At 36.9% G+C, this 21688-nt stretch overlaps 2 protein-coding genes across 3 annotated transcripts in view; both read right to left on the bottom strand.

Annotated features, from left to right (window-relative positions):
* The window catches only part of LOC134845476 (protein unc-79 homolog), a 117003-nt gene that overhangs the window by 55200 nt on the left and 40115 nt on the right, over nt 1–21688 (bottom strand). The gene's annotated exons all lie outside the window — the stretch shown is intronic.
* Nucleotides 312–21357, bottom strand: LOC134845477 (sterol regulatory element-binding protein 1-like). Of its 2 annotated transcripts, XM_063862371.1 has the most exons (17): nt 21099–21357; nt 17306–17802; nt 16618–17073; nt 16123–16302; nt 15592–15842; nt 11137–11350; nt 10427–10541; nt 8728–9032; nt 6995–7417; nt 6647–6899; nt 6252–6418; nt 2775–3100; nt 2373–2504; nt 1919–2155; nt 1392–1575; nt 1062–1238; nt 312–842 (listed from the first exon to the last, which is right to left on the bottom strand). In XM_063862371.1, exons 1-17 carry the CDS (start codon nt 21172–21174, stop codon nt 561–563), a joined length of 4275 nt encoding a protein of 1424 aa, XP_063718441.1. In that variant the 5' UTR covers nt 21175–21357; the 3' UTR covers nt 312–560. The 2 variants fall into 2 exon arrangements, with proteins under 2 accessions (XP_063718441.1, XP_063718442.1); XM_063862372.1 differs by lacking the exon at nt 16123–16302.

Here is a 21688-nt window from a genome sequence, read left to right on the forward strand (position 1 = left end):
GGAGGTTCGTACTAATACACTAACGCTCGCCAGCTCGCTAGTGAAAATATGCATCAACCGTGTTAACTTTTTACTAACCGACAGTTAACGCATATGCTAACAAAAAGCTAATTCAGTCTACAGCTTAATGGTGTCATCAAAAGTAGTGCATCATAAGTAGCACTTGTTGAGATTTACAAATTAAGTTGGAAAAAAGTAGCCTTGCAGTATCACACTACACTTTGCATGTGTAATACATATCTGAATAGACCAAAGCCCAGAAACCTAGTAGCGGAGGAAGCACAGTTTTCACTAATAGCTTATAAAACACATTAGGACAAAATCTCAAATTAAATCGCTTCAAGACTATTATTTTTCTGTTCTGAAGTAATAATAAACTTTAGCTTAAAACAATTTCAAAGAATAGAGCCTCAACAGGTAGTTTGAACAAATTAAGAGCTTTACAAAAATAAAGTAGCGTAAATAACTACATCATTTCAAAGGATATTTGTGGAGAGTTAGTTTCATTATATGAATTATTCGTTAGGAGAGGATTAATTGATATTAATTTATCTAATTCATCAAATGGGTGGAACGGCTTGCATACGAAGCGCATTTCTGGCAGCTTTGAGACGCCGTTTTACATAAACAGGAACCATTTTCTCCCAGAACACATAATCCATACTACTGTTGTTTTTATAACACAGCGCAGATACGGCAATCGATTGTTGATTGTTTGTTGCTCCGGTTGCATTCCTGATTTCGTCAGCTGTCGTCAGCGCGTTTGATGCATCTGACAGGCTTTTTATGTTAATTACCACAGCTTTTTTCATCATGTGACTGACAGTTTCATAGAAGTAGCACTAAAACAATTCCAACTTCGTCGACAAAACATTGGAAGGCTGCCCGACACTAGTTTATAAATAGTTTATGTTATCAAAAATATTCAACTAAAATTCTACTCGGCTAAATATGCAAGTTCTTCGGCGAAAATTTTGAAATTTTTCAAGTAAGTTACAGACGTTGTCGGAATCGCAGAGGGCGTCCCGTTTTTCAGTGGATGATTTGCTTTTTCCAGTTACCTTTTCTTTCGCAGGATGGTAGACGTTAGTGATGCTCTTCAGCACTTTCAGATCTCCTTTATAAGCCTCAAGCACCTTCGACAGTTGTTCGCCATCCTGGTCATTCAGATACAACATGGACTCCCACAGTTCCTTCCTCGTGGCCAAAAGAACGTCCCCACAAAACACCAGGGCCAGCTGAAATGGGATACCAAACATTATTGTTCCGACCACTACACGAAGTGTTAAGGAACTGTATGCTAGGCATGGTTTTTGCTCTCAATTTCGACCCAAAGAAACCCCACAGAGGATCAAAAGTGGTATCATATTTTCTGATAATTGACCGCTTACAGTTCTGAGTTTTGTATCGTTCAAGTATATAGATGGCTCCGATGTCTCCTTCACAGCTTCCGCGAGTAGAGCAGACGCCTTGTCACACATGGCAACAATTGAGTCGTGCGAGGACCCATCTCTGCTCTCTAGGAGAATCCTCCTCGCAATCACACTGGTCTGCACTGCCGCTGCCAACGAACTACTGGAACACAAAGACAGCAAAATTGGTAGACTTACACTTATAAATAGACACTGAAGAGCATTATGTAAACAATAACAATGTTCCAATTCTACCTGCTTTATGGAGAATTATCTATACTAGAATTCTTGTCAAACATTGCGCAACATCCCGTTTTTTAAATAAATATCAATAAATGCTATGAAAACGCTGACAAATGTTCATTTCAATTTCAGAAAGAACTCAAGATCTAAACTGCAACTTCAGCTCTACAATTTAAGTAGGAACATAATTAATTCAAAATTATTTGCTTCTAAATTCTAAAATCAAAATTGGAAGTTTTAGAAAATGAACAAATAATACTTACTCCAGTTTCTTGAGCTGTGATGGCATATCCTCCACCAAAACTCCCATTGTCTGGTTACTCGCCACATGGTCATCCCCCCCACACTGGAACCACTGTTGCGCCTGGACAGCATTCACAATGGATGCCCACCAGAAGGAGATGCAGTCGTTGAGAGGCTTGCCCGAAGAGGAGTTCTGAGACTCATACCTCTGCTTCTTCTTGTTGCCGAGGGATAGACTCGAATCCAGGATAGGCTCGCTATTCAAGCACAAACATTATATATCGCCATTATATCTCCCACTCCAATAAACTAAGATACCAAAGAAACTGAAACAACCAGCCACCACTTTCAAATGATAAGCACCTCAAAACAGTAAGAGAAAAAATTCGAAACACTTCAACTATAATCTACAATGAAATCGATCCTGTTTTTATCTGAAGAAATTGTTCGAAAGTTTAAAACCAAGTTACCAACCTGTTGCGACTTGGGAGCGATCCACCTTTTTGGGTCGAAGGAGATGACAAGCAGTTGGAATTCCTCTTGAAGCCACACACTGCCATTGTGTTGTGCAGGGCCACACTCCTGGACGGAACCTCTATACAACCACTAAAACAGTTGTATTCTTTTAACTAGAACACGATTACAAAATGACGAACAATATAGTTTAAGTGGGATACAAAATAGGATATTTGAGGTACAGCCTTATTCCTCGCCACTTTATAGAAACTTCCAGAAGCTATCAAATGTGATATTACAGAAGATCCGTCAAAACTGAGATATTTTCCAGATATTTTGGATGAAATGCAAATTCAGAAAGTTTTCGACATAAAAAAGATCGGCTTCATTGGAATGCTTCACAAAATGTTTTTCGCTTACGTCTGTAGAGGCAGTATGGTCGCATGCAGAGCGCCAGTCAATAAATGCTGTCTGTAATGTTGTGACAGGCATTCAAGAGGGTCATGTCTCAAATAGGAAGCACAAGAGGTGAATATACTCGGAAAACTCCTAGGAATACACCATTTATCCTGGGCAACACCATCGCTGCTTCCCGAATCAAATAAAAAGCCTTGGAATACATAGTCAGAGCTGTCTCCGTTGACGCCATGGAAGAAGTCGTTGCCAGAGGGACTAAGAAGCCAGTCCAATTTGGCGGGAAGGGAGACTCCGATCGAGTGCCGGCGGCCGTAATAACATAGACCACGCTGAAACGCAATGAAACAAAATATGCTATCGCTTTCTCATCTCCATAAAAAATGGCTCTTTCTCTTCCCCCTTGCACATTGTGAGCTTAAATTTCACAAATGAAATCTCGCAGGTGGGAAGGAAAAAGAGCACGAAGAATTCCATCAGGTGAGAAAATACTTTTGCCTTCACCGGCACTGTAGCCTTCACCTTCGCTTAAATGACTCTCGACATCCTCTTCAAGTCGGAAAGGAGCTATAAATGAACTTGAGCCCGTTTCGCCTTGCCTCAAAAGTGAAGGCTCAGTTGTTGAATAAATTGCATGAATCATGGCACAAAGCAAATTCAAGCAGCGATAAGTATAGAAATAGACGAGCGACATGATGCTATCGTTTAATCAGTATAGAGTTTTGTTTCATTCGGTATTTCTCAGCAGTGAAAATTAAAATTACAAGTACCATGATATGATAAATTTCTCATTTGTTGACAAAACATAAACGATCAGAATCGAGTAAATACTTCTGCTTATGTGTAGTTTCACTAGCAATTCTTCATATATCTTTGAATCTGGCTGCTATAAAACCAGCATTAAAGCAACCCAAGAGTTTAGTCGTCTGATATTGGTTTAAAAAATGGTTTGGCTAAACCAATTTGGCAAAATACAGGTCTTTTTTAACTAATGAAAACTGGGCCATATATTAGCTTTCCAGGGTGCATTTGAATCCAAGGAAAGGCCAAGGAATTAATCTTTTTTTCAAAGCTAATCCAAACCTTCAATCAGTCGTGTTTCATCGATTGATAATAATCAATTTTTTGGTAATTTAATACAATTTGAGGTTTAACCCAATAACTCCTATAAATAGCTCTCCCCCCAATCAATTTAAAAGAATACAACATGGATTTTTTATGAACTAAAACTGAGAATAGCCTATATTCATTCAAATTAAGCGTTTTACTGAAAAAAATGAATTGAAACGTCAATCTAAGCGATTACCGGTATAAAATTGCAAACTCGTACACAAAAACGTAGAAACCAATTTTATTTACGCGATTTCATGAAATGCATGTTTTATACAGCATCAATTTTCATATTTAATATATGCTTGGGAAGGGCATTCTAGGGTAGGTCATTAAAGGGGGGGGGGGGGGGGGAGAAAGATTGTACGGTTGATCCCAATTTGATAACGTCCGCCAAAATTCGCATTCCGAAAACTTTTGAAGGTTGCATCATTTACTATGAATTAGAAAAAGTTAAAAGCAAAACTGGTTAAACCGATTTGGTTAAAAATATTTTAATTAGTTAAGTTAAAAAATCAGTTTTACTTTTTTTGATTGAACATCACTGCTCTTCATGAAACAATTTATTAATTGTATTTTATGTCCTTTTTCGATCAGACATCTACAATTATTTCATTGACGCACGCACTTAGTCAAAACACATTAACTGATCCGCCAAAAAAAAATAAAAATTCGAGATTTTTATAAAATCCTGAGACTTCAAACACATATACAGATTTCAATCGCATTTACAAACAAGAAACATTACAATTAACCACTTGCAGCCAAGATTCCGATACTAAAAAAATATCTGTATTGAGAAGTGATAGAAATTTTTCCGTTTTTGGACTAAAATAAACGAAATTGGATGAGCAACTTAGCTCCTATCTTAATTCAGTTTCAATTCTTTGTTACTTTGGTGATTTCTAATACCCACTCTTGTCCACTAATTCAATTACTTCCGAACTACAAAAAAAAAGGATTTTGAGAGAACAAAAGTTTGCGATACAGCGTAAGAAATGATGCAGAATCCACTACGTGAAAAAATTCACACCAAAAAACATGTACTAAAGCTTCATGAGTTTTCCTCGAAAAGTGAGGTATAGACAGCGTCAAATATGAAAATCGTTAAAACGAAAAGAGAATTACAAAAAAATTGAGCTACCAATTTTTCACCCTTCTGAAGCATAAAAACCTGATTTCGAACGACGCAATTAAAAATTAAGCTGATATCACTTATTTATTAAGCTGAACAAAAGCACGCAAAATAAGGATATCAAGCCGATATCACAATTGCCGAAACGAAAAAAAAAACATTACAGAAAATCGGAGGTCGCAAATCACAGCAACGAATCAAAACTCCTTTAATTTCTGGCACAACTTGCTTCAACCAGAAAAAAGGAAATTGAGCCAACAAAAAACAAGCAGACGAACAGGAGTCCAATAACATAATTTCTCCCAAACCCTTTTTTATAGAAAAAAATCTTCTGGCTACAATGAAAACCATTACTTTTGCCATCTCAAGCATGGATGTTACATGTACACTGAACAGGTAACGTTCGTTTGTCAATCCTGATATACTTATGAAGTAAGCAGAGCCAAGTCTTTCAGTGGTTCAGTTAAAAATGTTCTAATCTAAAATATCTATACTCCGATTTGATATCACTTGCTAATCACCGACGTAATTATAGCCAACAGACAAATCAAACGTGTTAATAACTCAGAAAAACCAAGAAAAAAAATCCCTTATTTAACATTGACGAATGTAGAATGATTCGTGAATAGTCACTTTTCATGCTGATTTATTTTAGCTGAAGTTTGCATTAAACAAAATTTGATTCTTCATTGTAACACAGAGGCGAAACTTCGCTTCGCCAACACAAGCGAGAACAAGAAAAAAGCAACTCTATAAAGTGCAATAAGAAAAATTAGAATAAGCAATGAATTAGTAAAAATTAAATTAGCCTCGCGATTCGAACCTGCGACCTAGAGATTAACAGTCTCACACATTAACCACTTAGTCACGGACACTCAAAAGGTACCAAACACTAGCCACAAGAAATCAGAGAACAGATGCTACCGTGAAACTTCCAAATAAGTGAACAGTTGTAAAGAACACTTTTATGTGCGAGTTAGGTTAGAAAAAAAAGGTTGGTAACAATAATTTACGCTGATCGCCATTGAAAATAAAATTAAAGGCAGAAAAACTATTGTTAAATTGTACTAGACGAAATTTTAGTACCTCCCGCATTAACATAAAAAGCAGACTTAATTCAAGTTTTTTTTTTCTGGAAACAATCGTTTTTTTTTTTTCGTTTTTTTTTTCGGAAAACCGGCTATTTTGTTTATGAAACTGAAACAAGAAAAGTAACTAGTTAGAATACGTTGACTTACAGAAAGGAAGCTGACTGGCTTTCTGAACTTGAACCGGAGTCCGATGGCACAGTTGAACACTATCTCGACGAGCTGCACTTTACTCATTATGGGATATGCAAAGTCGCTCATCGTTAGAGCAGTCAGGCCATACAGTGTACCACACAGCTTATTATCAGGTACACAACCTTAAGCCAAGACATGTATAAGAAACGAGGTAATAATCATTATTCACGTTAAATCATTTGTCGACCAGGGTAAAAAATATTCCACAAAATGGTATTTTTTTCGATCATTCACAATTTTATTTCATGTAGATAATTCTATCTATGACTAGTTCTATGCTTATATTTTAATAAACATTAGACTGCATAGTTGAAATTTAGGACTAACGTCAATTAAGATAATTAGCAAACCGGTAAGATAGAGTTGGAAAAGTTTGTGGTAGACAACTGCCACTTCCTTCGCGTGCTTCATTGTTGCATTTTTCGGTCCATTAAAATCAGCAAGACGTCGTAGAACACACCTTCCGAAATCTGTCCGCTGGCAAATTAGCCGAAGCATTCTCCAAATTACGCTGAACAGAAGGTCCAGGTTCGAAACTGGCACCGGGCAGCCAATCAAGGTTAAGGACCGTTTCAGAGTTGCGGATCCCGACGCGTAGTCTCTCTGAAACGAAAAAAAAAACATCACTTAATTCTGACATAAAATCGTAGTCAATAATTTTTAAAACTATCAAAAAAATGAATGTCTCAAGCTCTTACCTGTGATAGTAAAACATCGGCTTCTGCAACCAGAGTCTTAAACGTCTGATATTCATCACTTTTCGAATGCAAACATGGCTCTCCGAATATGAAAACCTTCCCCACTATAACCATCACTACAATCGCATTCATAATCCACACTACAACTCCTTGCGACATGAGACCGTAAAAATCATCGTCGATATTCCCGTGCCACGAGGAGTTCTCGGGCTGCGGTTCGTCAACACTCTGAAGTACTCGGTTTCCGTTGTGCTCGGAAACAACATCCGAGTAGAGCACGACTGACGGCGAATCCGGCGATGCTGAGTCGAATACTCCGGACCGGGATACCATGACTCCGACTGGGTTGAAGAAGAAGACACACATCATAATCATGCAAAGAGTCACTTTAGATCTGTCCGTCAAACCGACCGTTATAGTTCTCTAAAATACACCATCAAAAATACAAAAATAAAATTTTTAAACAGGGGAAGCATCAAAGGAAAAGAAAAATTGAAAAAAAACTTCTTAAAATCATTTTCGTCAAAATTTTTTTAAATTAAAATCGCAAAAAAGCCGAAAATATCTGGAAAAGTACCCGCACCATTAGGAACTTTGCCAGGAGCTTTCGGAATGCTGGAAAAAGCCAAACTTTCAAAAAGAGACTTGCAGAGGCATCTAAGCCGGCAAAAATAAACAGACAGGCAAAAATCTAGAATAGCCGAAAATTTTCAATTTGCAAAAAAACCAGGTCTCGACTGGAATCGAAATCCCAGTCTTTGTCGTCTCAGGCATACACATTAGAGCAACTTGGACGAAATGAACATTCAAAAAAAATCCGCCTATAGGAATTAAACCGACAAAAATAAACAGACGTACTAAATTCCGAAAAATCACAAAAAAAAAACAGGTCCCGACCGGATTTAAACCACCAACCTTTGTCTCAGGTATGTTGCCTCTACGCAAGATGTTCGATTATAAGTTGATTTTATAACGAAGCAAGTACATGAATGAGAGCGGGATACAGGAGATAAGGCCTGTGAACAAAAGTTTTCACGGGAAAAACGTTTGTACCCGATTCAAAACCCTTGCTTATTGAAAGGGTAAAAGCATTAGTCGAAAAAAGGAAAGTTTATAATTATAATTAAGATTTTATAAACTACAGGAATACATCGAACAGACACTAGTTTCTACGACAAAAGTTGCTGACCGTACAAGAAAATTCCAATGTGGCAACTAAGCCGGCAAAACAAGCAAACAAACACAAGTCCGACAATTCAATTTTTCACGGAAACTTTGAATAGTTTCATACATACTGAAAAAACAAGGTCCTGCCGGGACTCGAAGCCTAGCCCTTAGTGGGCAAAGACCACCACGTTACCTCCAGGCCGAAAGGGAACGAGCCTAGAAGTTGTAAAGGTTCAACAATAAAGTAAGTAGAAAAAGTAAAGCAAGTACGATTTGAAAAAAAAGTTGTTAACGGGAAAAAAAGTCTAGTTCCCGATAACAAAATACTTGGTCTCGCGCAGGTGTAAAAACATCCCGAAAAAGGATGCCCCGATTAGAAATTGATAGAAATCAAAACTGTGCACGAGATTTCAAACTTACTGAGCATGCCATAGTGTTCTGGCGCTAAAATGTATATTTCTGCATTATGAGAAATATTAATTAAAACAAATTGAAAATGTACGAAAGTTTCATGTCAGAAAATTTGGATGTCCATTAGGGTTACTGAAGATTATTTGGCCGTATACCTTGGGCGCCTTCGAAGACGGCGCAGCAGAGTCTGAATCCGATGACGAGCAAAAGGGATCTGAGTGCACACTTCCGACGCCACTACTGCTTCCAGGTGACGCCCCACTCGACTCCTGTCTGGGCCTCGTGAGCTTGGGAGGCCTGGCAGGGATGATAGTTCTCTGAGGAACAATAATTCCTCCCGCAGCTGTGAACTGAGAGTTAAGTGGACTGTTCATTTGGTTCACAGTGACCATGGTCTGAAGAGCTGTTACACTGCTAGCCGCCAATGACACTTGTTCCATCGATGTGTTCAACTGGTCTTCTAAAAATATAATATAATAATCATAAATTGTTTCCAAACGATATCTAGTTACAAAATTATTTATAAAAATTTATAAATACAAATTAGAATCATTTGGGAGAACACCATTAAGCCAACAAGGCCCGTTTTCAGGTGTCTCATTAAGCAGAGAACAAAAAAAAGTACTTAAATTCTTTGATCCAATGCAATGGACCTTCTACCGGCAACCATTTATTAAACGTAAAACCTCTTTATTCACACCTTTAAATCATTCTATATAAAAAAAATTAATTTAGTTTTCTCAGGTAGTCTTTTCTACCCATAACTTAGAAACCAACAGAAACAAGTTCTACTTATTGATCAATAAAAGGTCTCAAAGCATGCCCAGTAAAATCGTATTTCCTAGAATGTAATTATCCAAAAATTTATGATTAAAACTATTTAATTGAAACCGAGAAGCCCCTTTCAAGAAATTGACCCAGGTGGGGAAAAATTTATTAGAAAGTTGAACATTTTTTTAATTTTAGGTGTAGTCGACCCTCTGCTGAGTTTATTTCTGTTTATAGCTAACTTTTGATTTGTTTTTCGCTTTGAAAATATCACGTTCAATTCTTGTTCAGTAATAGAATATCTCAAGGTTTCAACTTGGCACTCTTTTCGAATAATTTTTCCGGTTAATTTCAGAACTTCGTAAGCAAAAAAATTCTCTTACGGTATATATTTTATTATCATGCATTATTTCAGTGATTGAATCCATCCTGTGTTTATAAAAAAATTATTCTGATTAGCCTTCTGATTTTCATTTCCAGTTCTAACAGTTTGGTTTTGTCGGTATTTGCGTAAACTAAAACTCCATATTGGATGATTGGTTGCACGTAACTTTTATACGCAAATATTAATTGCCGTCCAGTTAGAAACTTTCTCAATTGAAAAAACACTCCACAGATATTTAAAACATTCTACATCTTCTATTTGGGTGTCATTTAAAAAATATTTTACTGGTCGTTCTTCAGTTTGCGTGCTCCGACAGTATCTCATGGCCAAAACCATTTTAAAAAACAGTGAATCAACTGGCTGATATCAACAGCAAACGATAAGCCGCAAAGATATTTCATGAACCGCTATAAGATTCAAAACTGATGATAGCATGTTCATTAAATTTAGTTGTCACCAGGGTACGCTCCAAATGGATTTCCATTCAACCCTTAGCGTATCCACACTCAACTTTCTGTAATGAATTACCATACGATTTCTCAATCGAAAAATTTCTTGTTAAATTTTGTTCTTTCTGAAAATGTTGAGTGAAATATATTTTTCTTCTTAACAAACGTTGAAAAAGTCCGACAGCCTACAAAAGCTATCTCGGGGATTTGCTTAATAAATCTGTAATGTTGATAACATTATTCGATACTCACTCAATTTAGCATTCTCTGCTCTCAGCTTGATGTTCTCCTTATTCAACTGACTGTTTCCATTTTCCAGACTCCTAATATAGTCAATCGCTCTTTGCAGGATGCCAGACTTGTTCATCTAAATGTTCAATAAATAATCAATTATCAGTCGTTTTGCCCAGAGCCACTGAATGACTCCGCAAAAAATCTTTAGAACAAAAACAACTTGTTTAGCTGAAAACACGTCAGAACGGAGGTTTTTAGCTATCGGCTACCCGGTACAGAAATCAACACAGTACAGATGTGATAGTGGGGTCCCATGGAACTATCAAGATCCCTTATATAAATTCAATGCCTAACAATTTTTCAAATTTTTGTATCAGTGGGCAGGATAAAAACTCGTAACAGGCGACAATTGGTAACCAGGCATATGCAAGTAGAATACGCTTGCTCCGCTGATCTTACATCCGGCACGAGAGGAATACTGCGCGTGAATCAGTGTTCTCCGCTTGAGCTACTGCTACGAATTGTCGCTTCAGTGATGTCAATTAAAGCATCAATAAGATAGCGCAAATGAAGAAGGTTGTTTGATAAAAACTTAGGAACGGCGTAAATTGATTAACTTAATTGCTGGTTTTGCTTATCATTAGTATGAGGTGGGATCTCCTCTATCACAGTTTACCTGTACCATCATCAAATAAAATCTAATTCTAAACATAAAAAAACTAGCTTACCTTCACGTCGGGTCCCAACACTACATCCTTGAGCTGTACAATCTTGTCATTTATACTCAGTCTATATCTCTTCTCAATCACATTATGGGTACTCCTCGGTTTTCCGAGCATCGAATTATTACCACCACTGCAATCTCCTACAACCACTGACTGCACACTTCCGGGGATGACCTGCATCACTTGTCCAGACTGGCTCCTCTGAACGAACAGAGACCTGAAATCGCGCATAAAATTGTAAATCGCAATTTTCAAAGAAGAGTTTTGTCAACAAGTTCAGCCTAAACACTTTGATGCCAATTGCGCTTCCCGTGTTAATTTTTCCAAATTTCACAGAAAGCAACGAAATGATAAGGCTTGGGTAATTTTTTTTGTTCGGCCATTTTTTATGATCGAAATAATAGTTTTTAAGAAATTTTATCTAAAGGTGTCAGATTAATTTGCACTATGCCAACTTGCTCTGTACTAGTTTGCATAAGCGAAAGCTTGCCCTATGCCAACTTGCCCCATATGACAACTTTTTCTATTGCTTGCCCGCCCCATCACTAATACTTTAAGTGAATTCTCCGATGTTCAAACCGATCCGACCAGTACACAAGATAAGTTTTGAGATACGAACATACAATGGTTGAGCAAAGCCATTAATTGAAAAAAATCGGATGGTGCCTAAAATATTCCAATTAGCAATTTTAGCAATTAGTGACTGAAACTAGAAAAAAAATACAATTAACACCACTAACAGAACTAAAGCTGTAATAATTGTATTCTACGTTGATTTATAGACTTTTTTCTTCAACAATCATCTAAATCAACATGAGTAAAAAACATGCGGAATATCCCAATACATAAACGAACGCTACTTATTACCGGGGCGCGTTTACGAAAAAGCAAACAACCAAAACAAGTTCACACAATAACCAATGCTTCGTCTCATGGAACTAATTGTTTCGAAATATGAGCACAGCCACGATATTCCGGGTTGGATTTCAAGAAAACGGGTTAGATGTCAAGAAAGTATATGGAAACTTTTGCGAGATGAACTTGGCTCTTCATTCGATACTCGCTTTGTTTCGCTTCAATTAGTACAAGTATTGTTTGAAAACATTAATGAGATTGAGCACGTGGTTGACCAAAATGACGAAATTGCTTTATACTTCCCGCGCTTAAAGGCTAAAACACCTGAGCGAGTCAGTGTGCAACCAATTCTTCCTAGGTGTCTGGAACAATTCACAAGAAGCAGCCGAAGATTTACTACGAACAACAAACAAATTGAACGAAATGTCAACTGTTGGAGTTTGGCAACTCAGTGCTACAGCCCTATTCTAAGAGGGCAATTCAAGTCTCTACACCTTCCTGTAGGAAATTCGATTGCACTCTGGGACTCAACGAGTCAAACATTTTTAAGGCTGTGGGAAGCAAAAACAAGATTTTTAAACAGAAGCGAAGCTTCGTTCGCAAATACTAGCGAGAACGCAACAAAAAGCAGCTCTACAAAGTGCACTAAGAAAAAGTAGAAATAAGCTTCATATTAGTAAAAATGCGGCTACGTCTCGGGTTCGATATCTAAAAAAATAGATACCCTTTAAGCTGTTTGGATTTCTAGAACAATTTATGATTGGCGCTTTTTTGATAACATTAATGCAACTTGAAAAAACTGGATCAACAGGTAAAGTTTTTAATCCACTGGAAATCTAAAAATTAAATTCCACTTTCGTAGCTAGAAATCGTTCACATTTTTGCGCCATTTCCACGTTCGTATTAGGAGAGTGCTATTTACGCAACTTTCAGCAGATGAGTTTCAATTGCACTTAAAAAGTGCATATATACCTAAGTGCATTCATAAATGCATCAATATGTATGAATGCACATCTGTAGTTCTTAGAGACTTTTATTGACATTCTAAGACTTTTTCCTGAAAAGCAAAAAAGATCAGCAAGACCTATATAAGTCTTCACTACGTTCATTACTCTTAAACAGACGCTACAGATTGATTATAGCTAAACTGCCACCAAATGAACACTTTTATTTGCGAGTTATCTTAGGAAAAAAAGGTTCGTACTAAAATACTAGCTTCTTGCTAGTGTAAACGAAGACCATGTGGTTGGTTATATTTTATGACTGGCTAACTTAAGTATTTCCATTGAGGATCCATATTCCGGTAACCGCTCAAGAGCTTCTATATTTCAGGAGATCAATTGTTGACTCCAAGTTTTGATCTTCTGATTTTACAAAAGATTGTGTACGCAATCATCCACACCATTGAAGCTTACACGCTCATAACTAATGCTGTGATATGTTAAACTCGGTGTAAAAAAATGATGAAACTGTGCTGATTTTAATTTGTTCAATCATACTTTGAAGTCTTTTGATTCCACCCGTGTTCCTTCAATTCATGGACACTTTTGTTTGAAGTTTACTTGTTCAGCGTCTTCATTTGAACGAAAACAAATGAAAACTTTGAAAGAAAGGGCATCGTATGGGGCAAGCTGGAGTAGAGCATCTTTTGGCCCAGGTCGATTCGACTTGAAAATACTGTTGCCTTTTCAGCTGTTTAAACATGACAGATTAGACTCATTTTTATACACGCTGTGTGCATACCATGAACGTAACCAGTTTTTCCACATTATTATCATTCAAAAATAAGGAAAGCAAACTGCCAAACCAGTTATACCTTTTCAAAGCCTAACTGCACAGAAGACGGACCAAATTTACCAAATTGACTGTGAATTAAGCATCAAACCAAAAAGGAGAACAAATTGCAACAGAGACAATGGTAAAGCCTTCGCGGGAGAATTATATAAAGAGCTGATGAAAGGTCCAAGATTCCTCAGGCGCATTCAACCACCTATCATCCTCAAACGAATGGCCTAGTGGAGAGGCAGAACCTCACATTGATAAACACATTGCCGAGTAGATTTCAAATAAACCTTCAGAAAAGAAAGAACGAATTGGAGTAAATAAGAACTGGATAATTTTGAGATTTTATTTGATATTATGGACAGAAGAAGCCCCCAAATTCGCAATCAGAGTAGCAAAATTATACAATCGTCGAGAAAAAATTTGTTTTTCGGACAATTTCGCATTTTTAGAGCCCCAATGATATGAATTCGACAATCACTTTCGGACATTTTTTGGACAGTTTTTTGGACAATTTCTCATTTTTAGAGCCCCAATGATATGAATTCGACAATCACTTTCGGACATTTTTTGGACAGTTTTTTGGACAATTTCTCATTTTTAGAGCCCCAATGATATGAATTCGACAATCACTTTCGGACAATTTTTGGACAGTTTTTTGGACAATTTCTCATTTTTAGAGCCCCAATGATATGAATTCGACAATCACTTTCGGACAATTTTTGGACAGTTTTTTGGACAATTTCTCATTTTTAGAGCCCCAATGATATGAATTCGACAATCACTTTCGGACATTTTTTGGACAGTTTTTTGGACAATTTCTCATTTTTAGAGCCCCAATGATATGAATTCGACAATCACTTTCGGACAATTTTTGGACAGTTTTTCGGACAATTTCGCAGTTTTAGCGCCCCAATGATAATAATTCGACAATCACTGTAAAATAGGCAAATCGGGCAACTGCTTTCGTCGAAAAATAATTTGAAACAAAAAATCAAGGATATTCTTTCTTTTATTTTTTTTTGCAGAAATTCTTTTGAAAATGGATCTAAACAAACTTCAAAAAATAGTTCTGCTAAAGTTTCATGGCTGATTCTTCTCTAATAACCCTGCTCGCTAGCTTTAATCGCTCAAAATTAAACAAACTCAAAAATTTCAAACCGGTTTTTCTCAAAACCTGGACAAATTTTCGAAAAAATTTTGATGTAGTTCGAATCAGGATTGAAAGGGCTTTAATATAATATACCACTCGACCCATTCCAATGATAATTCATGGTACCTGACTTTAAGTGAAAAAAAAAACACATGAATACAAAATTCTACCCATTTTTCAAATGGTCGGACCAACAAGAATTACCAGTTGCTGTTCCAGTGTCACATAAAGTTCCAGCTATAAATTTTATTATACCGGTCCTCTCACAACTTGAAGTGCTTCAATATGATACATCATTATTCGACCAATTTTGGCGGTATTCGATTTTGTGAGGAAAAGAAAAAATTAAGACACCTTCAGAGGTACGGACAAAAACAGCTTTCAACTGAATACGCAACCTCATAACGTTCTAACATAGATGCAAGACAAATTATTCATTTACAGGACGGTAGCAATTTCACAAAATTAGCAACTTTTTATAACTCGCTATTTTTAGCTCATATATTCGTATCTTCGATGCCCAATCAAATTAACGCTTGGCAAATACGCAATATTTTTTCTAAGTAGAAACAATCTTCTTCCAAATAAAATGACAAAACAGAAACATGCATGAAAGGAACAGAAAATTAAGTTTCAATACTACTTGAAACCACAATAATGTTGAATACCTGTTTTGACTGGAATAAGCATCTCTAGTTATTGTCTGGTCGGGAGGCGGCGAGAAATCACTGTCCGATCCGTGGTGGTAGGACACATTCTCTATTTCGCCAACATTCGCGAAGCTACTGACACTGAACCTAGACTGAGGCATCGATGAAACGTTCTGCCGGCCATTTGAACTTGTTCTTTGTCCTTGTCTATTGCTAACTTGGTTCGAGCTTGCGCTCGCCAATGCAATATTGGGTGGTCTCATCGCAATCTAAACGAGATTATTTAAATGATCTCACATCGGCATCTTGATGATGAATTTCCAATCTGCGCTGATTCAAATAATGATTCCAATTTTCACATTTGATCCAAACAAAAAACTTGGCGATAATTAACGCTCTCTTTGCTCTACGCAACCCAGTTGTTTTTCAGGATTGGTGTTTAATCAACAACTAAACATCATTCCTCGATAACTGAATCAGTTAACAGAGTGATACAGAGTATGGAAACTTCATCAGGCGCTATGAATGACGTCTATTATCAATGAATACCTCTGAATCCGGCATGTAATTTGCACTTCCTACTGCTACCCCTCCCCCTCCCCCTCCCATATACGGGGAATAGATGTGGGGGTTAGGAGGATAAATGGCATTAGGATGGTAGAAGCTTGACGTAGTAGTAGTAGTGTTATTGTTCAAGTAGGACGAGATCAATGGCGCATCCAGCGCAGCCTGTACAAATGGCCACCTTTCTCACAAATCCAAATTATGCATGTTAAAAAACTAACACCCCTATTCTTAAATAAAAGGTGTCTAATATTTGGGAACACCCCCTTTCGATAACGAAGAAAAACCTTAGCTAAAAAATGATCAATTGTCGTCCTCAGAACGTTCACAGATTTCAACTAAAAACTTAGACGTCCAATTAATTTATTTGAAAATCAATGCGATTTGCTCCAACTATTAAACAATTTTAATTTTAAACGTTTTATCTATAAGGCCAACATGTCTTGTAAATACAACTAAGTGCCTATTCGATCAACTTACCGGCCGATACTGTGTCATCTGCGGCATATTCTCCAAAGAGCTCGAACTCCTGTTGCTTCTCATCCCAACTCCTCCGCTACCTCCATTCCGACCACTCGCATGCAAGTCGTTCACCGGCGACGTCTGCTCACTACTTCCATTCGAGGAGTGTGAGATTCCCGAGTCATTATTCCCCCGCGTCAAAGTCTGTCGCAACACTGAGTCAGTCTGCAGAACTGGAGTTTGAAATGCGCCTAATTGAATATTCTGAGAATAAACTTGATCTTGGTTCTGGATATTATTCTGGTTATGGAGATTGACAGGTGCGTTGACCCCTATTCCGTTCTGGTTAGACTGGGTTACATTCTGGTTGAAGTGTTGAGGATGTTGGTACGATATCTGCTCCGAGTAATTGAGTGAAGTATTTTGAGCATCAATAGATCGGAATGTGGGCTGAACTCGGTTCATCGGTCTACCCTGAAGCCAAAACAAAACTTAGCTTTCAAAATAATTTACACCGTACAACTGGCAGGAATAATTATTTTGAAAGCTGTCAATTGAAATGAAGTTGATACCGGTAAATCTAACTCTCAGTAAATAGTGCTTCATTTATGCTTGGTTAATTTCGCCTTCACATTTTGACATTCCTGAAAACTAAAACACACCAGTATAAAGTCCAAATACAGCATAAAGCAACAATTAAACGAACCGTAACTGTAGTAATATTTTCACTGAGGTCACAGCCAGTGCTGGAATTCTGCGTGAATGTCTGGTTGCTCCTAGGCACAATCAGCAAGTATGTCTGTCCAGTTTTCGCATCAGTGGTCTGAATCAATTCACCTTGAATAGCCAGAGGGGCCGAGAGAACATTGCCCGCTCCGGATAAACACGTTTGCTGCTGAGTCTCCAGTTTCAGAGAAATTCCTTCAGATGATGTCTGTATGTTAGGATTGATCGATTGTCGGTCATCCAATAGAAGTTCGTTTTCGTTTGAAAACAAGACTTCACTGTTATTTAAGTACGACGACTGAATTTGCTGCTGATTGTTTGATTGATTTGGTTGCTGCTGTTCTTGTTGACCCATCAGTGGTGCGTTATTATCGTATGATTGTTGGTCTTGTAGAAAGGATTCAAGTTCAAGTGAGTCGATCGTTGGGGGCAAATCCATTGCCATTGTGAGGCCATTCTCGACGTCATCTTCCATTACTAAAAAAACACGACTGATATAGATGCTTCTAAGTCAAATATGGGCAATATACATCTGCAAACGTGCAACTCCACTCTCAACTCGAATATCAAATAGAAATTTTTCAAACAATCAATTTCAACCAACTTTGAATTAGGAGTCCAGCTAAAGCGGGAGGTACCTGTCGGATAATTTTAATGAAAACGACGTACTAACTGATGCCAAAGATAGTGCGTAACTTTCAAAATGTCAATTATTGGCCATTTATCAAGTCCATGACTGATTCCTTATCAAAACTACGACGCCGAAAACGCTTTTTCAAGAAAAACCAATAAAACATCTCCATTCGATTGATTTCCTAATCAGAATCATCAACGGCCATTTTTTTGAAACTGAACGAAGTCCAAAATATGGGTTAACGGTCGAATACTGGATATTTCTTAAGTCCATAGCGAATTCCCCGCCAAAACTGAGAGAATTTGAAAATGCGGGAGATATACCTACAATTTCTTTCGACTGAACCCTTAATAGCAGATTTGGTACTTTAGTTTTCGAGATTTCATTTTTGAAGTCCAACATAAATTTTCCACGAAAATCAGATTGCGTAGCCGCTACGCAATGAAAAATGCTAGCACATACTCTATTGATTTAACTATGTCAAATTTTGTAGGGACATTTTCGACACAGAGGCAAGGCAGCGCTTCGCACGCCTTGTGATAAACAAAAAACATAGCATGACAAAATAGCAGACAGAAATTGAGACAAAAGCCGCTAAGCAGAAAAAAGTTTTGAAAATGTCGAGAAAATCTAGATCGGCCTAAACTTTCATATTTGTCTCAGTTTGTCCAAAAAAAAGTCACTTGTTGAAAACATAGCCATAGCCATAGCCAACAGTCAGTTCGATAGAGTCCATGAACGCAAATTAACAGAAAAAAAATACTGAGCTGTTACTGATACTGAAAAATCTCAATTTTGGAATTTAGAAGAAAAAAATAGACGCCCTTCAAGCTTTTTGAGCTTCTTGATCAGTTAAGTATTGACAAGTTTTTGATTAAAAAAATAACCCAATTGGAGAAACTGGATAATGGGTAAAATTTTTATTCAGTTTGGAAATCTGAAAATTAAAATCCACATTCAAAACTAGTAATCGATCTCATTTTTGTGACCTTAGCACTCTTGCTGTTCGATAGTGGAGTGTGCCCTCCTTTACACAAAGCAAATGAACTCAACTTGAAAAGAAACTAAAAGTCAAGCCGCGAAAAAGTAAATTTGAGCCTGAACAAACTTAAAAACTTCTGAAAAAAAATCATATACAAGAGACTGAACTACGTTCAACAAATCTTAAAAAAGCCTAACAAGACAATTGAAGGCAAAATTGCATCAAAACATGAGCAACGAAGCGTTAACAAGGCCGACAATTTTTGAGCAGCCAACCTTTGAGCCAAAACAAAGGTTTTCATAAAAGATTTGAAAGTTTTAATAAATATTAAATTACCCCTTCAAAAATCTATCTCACACGCAAAAACTTGTTTCGCTCATATAACGACTCAATATGATGTCACTACGGCGATTACGTAAGACCCGGAAAAAATTTTTCAAGCCGAGTAAACAAAAAAAAGAAAAAAACTAAAAAACCAAAACCGTAGTTGGTAAATTTGAAATCAACATTTAGAAATTATAATGAAAAAAAAAACTGATATCTTAAGTGCCATCATGTTCAAAATATGTCTGTTACCTGACGAAAGTTCAGATTTGAGAAAGTTATATCTATTATCAATCAGTTATTTTGTGAGACAACTTGTTTACAGGACAAGTTATATTAAGAAAAGACTTTGTTTTGAATTGATTCCCTGCATTAGCCGAAGCAGCAAAAAATTCAATTTTTTTGGTTAACAATAAGCTTTTCATGATTATCGAGCTTCGAAAGTTAAGCAGCTTACCCCATTTTACAAAAATTAATGCGCAATTTTCAGGTCACTAGAAATTTTTATGGCAGCGCAATCTGAATGAATTTTGAAGTGAACTCAATAAAGCCAACAGACAAATGTCAAAAGTCATAATGAAATCATGCAGACAAAAAACTACCTTTTCAAATTTTTCAAACACCTGAACTCCAAAGAAAAATAAATTGTCCTGAACAATCGCGGATCTCGGACTGGCTGGCGGATTTTCAAAAATTGTTAGAAAATTTTGTCGACCTATTCTAGATCTTTTTTAGATCGACCAAACTGATTTCCCTCGCCCTTTCAAATCATTAAAAGACCCTATTTTTATCATTTTTTCCGCGCCGCAGGCCAATTTTAGAAGAAAAACAGCTTTGTTGAAGAGTTTTCACAACAAATCGCGATCTTTTGGCAAGCCCTCCCCCATGAAGTTAGTATATATTGGCGCCGAAAAAAAACTTAGAGTCGGTCAGCCAAAAATGATACTTAATGGAGTCCAGACTGGGCACTATTTTCTCAAAAAAAGACCTTCAAGAAACGGTATTTGTGTTTATCCAAACGGTATTTTTGAAGAAAAAAATGAGCGTCTTTCGGCACTTTTTTGGAAAAACTTAACCAAAAAATTGCATTTTTTCGGTGCGCGCTACCCCTCAAAATTAGTATATATTAATGCCAAAAGCGCCTTTAGAAAAATTTTAGGGTCAATCCGTAAAAAATGGATATCTCAAAGGGCAGGGGGTCGACTCCCTGAGAGGGGTCCTCTAGAAAATATAGACTTCAAAAAATTTTAGACCAAATAATGATTTTACAGACCAGTCTATTAATATAGACCAAGTGGCCAGCCTGATGGAGTCCTTAACAGAATCTGTCATGATAGGCATATGTTTGATAAAGCTCGCCAATTTCAATCTGGATCTATAGCTGCTTTTTTCATTTCACTAAAACCTCAAGATATTTAAATCCACTTTTGAATCTTAAAATTAATCACGTTTATTTTGTGCGAGATCTGTGCACCTATGCTTTTGTTGTGTAATCTAACATCTATATCAAATGAAGTTAAAAATGTAATTCAACTAGGATTCGAAAGTCAATCCCCAAAATTTCTTGAGCAAACAACTTTTCAGATTTTTTTCGGCAGAAGAAAAACTAAGAAAAGTACACGATTTTCTTTGTATTGAGTTGTGCGTGTGTACGTGAGGATCGGGAGTAAGGGTCAAACCCTTCTTCCTTAAATACGGTCATCAAATTGTTTCCTAACGGTCCGTCGGTTTTAAACAATTTTCGACTCAAAACAAATAAACCATCAGAGGTCAATTTTACTAAACAGTAACGGTAAATCACATAACATAAACATAACAGTAACATAAACTCACCGTTATTGAGGAAAAATCCGTCAAGAGAGGGTTCATCGCCAAACAGACTTGGCTGCAACTCTGAGTGTTCTGACATCCTTCTCACTGACGAATAGAAGTGTTAGTTGCTGTGAATTAATTGAATCCGACTGGCGTGTTAGTTTGTTCAGTTAACACCATTTCTTCAAATTGCTCCGAGCCAATAATAATCAGAGTCCGCCAAAAAAGAATTCACGTCGGCGTAATTTCGTCATAGTGACCTTTCAAATTGTCAATTAAACATCTGAAATTTATGCAAACATTGTGAATTCGTGAAAAGATAATGCTATTTGTAGAAAACAGCCTAGATTTCACTGTTTAGCAGATATTTCCAAAATTAACAAGATATGAAACAGGTCATCCAACGAATTAATGTAGTTTTATGCTGCTGGATAAAGCTCCTCAAAATTGAACGGGTTTAATTTATGGTTTAAATATAAAATCAGATAACAACTTAGAGTAAAACTGATACACCATTATTTGTGTTCTATCAAATGTCAACAAGAAAAAACTTCCACTCAATTGAAGGTTATGCCAATCGCTCAGTCAGATATTTGTGAAATTTAGGTTTC

Source organism: Symsagittifera roscoffensis, chromosome 5 (assembly GCF_963678635.1).
Source record: "Symsagittifera roscoffensis chromosome 5, txSymRosc1.1, whole genome shotgun sequence".
Lineage (NCBI taxonomy): Eukaryota > Metazoa > Xenacoelomorpha > Acoela > Convolutidae > Symsagittifera > Symsagittifera roscoffensis.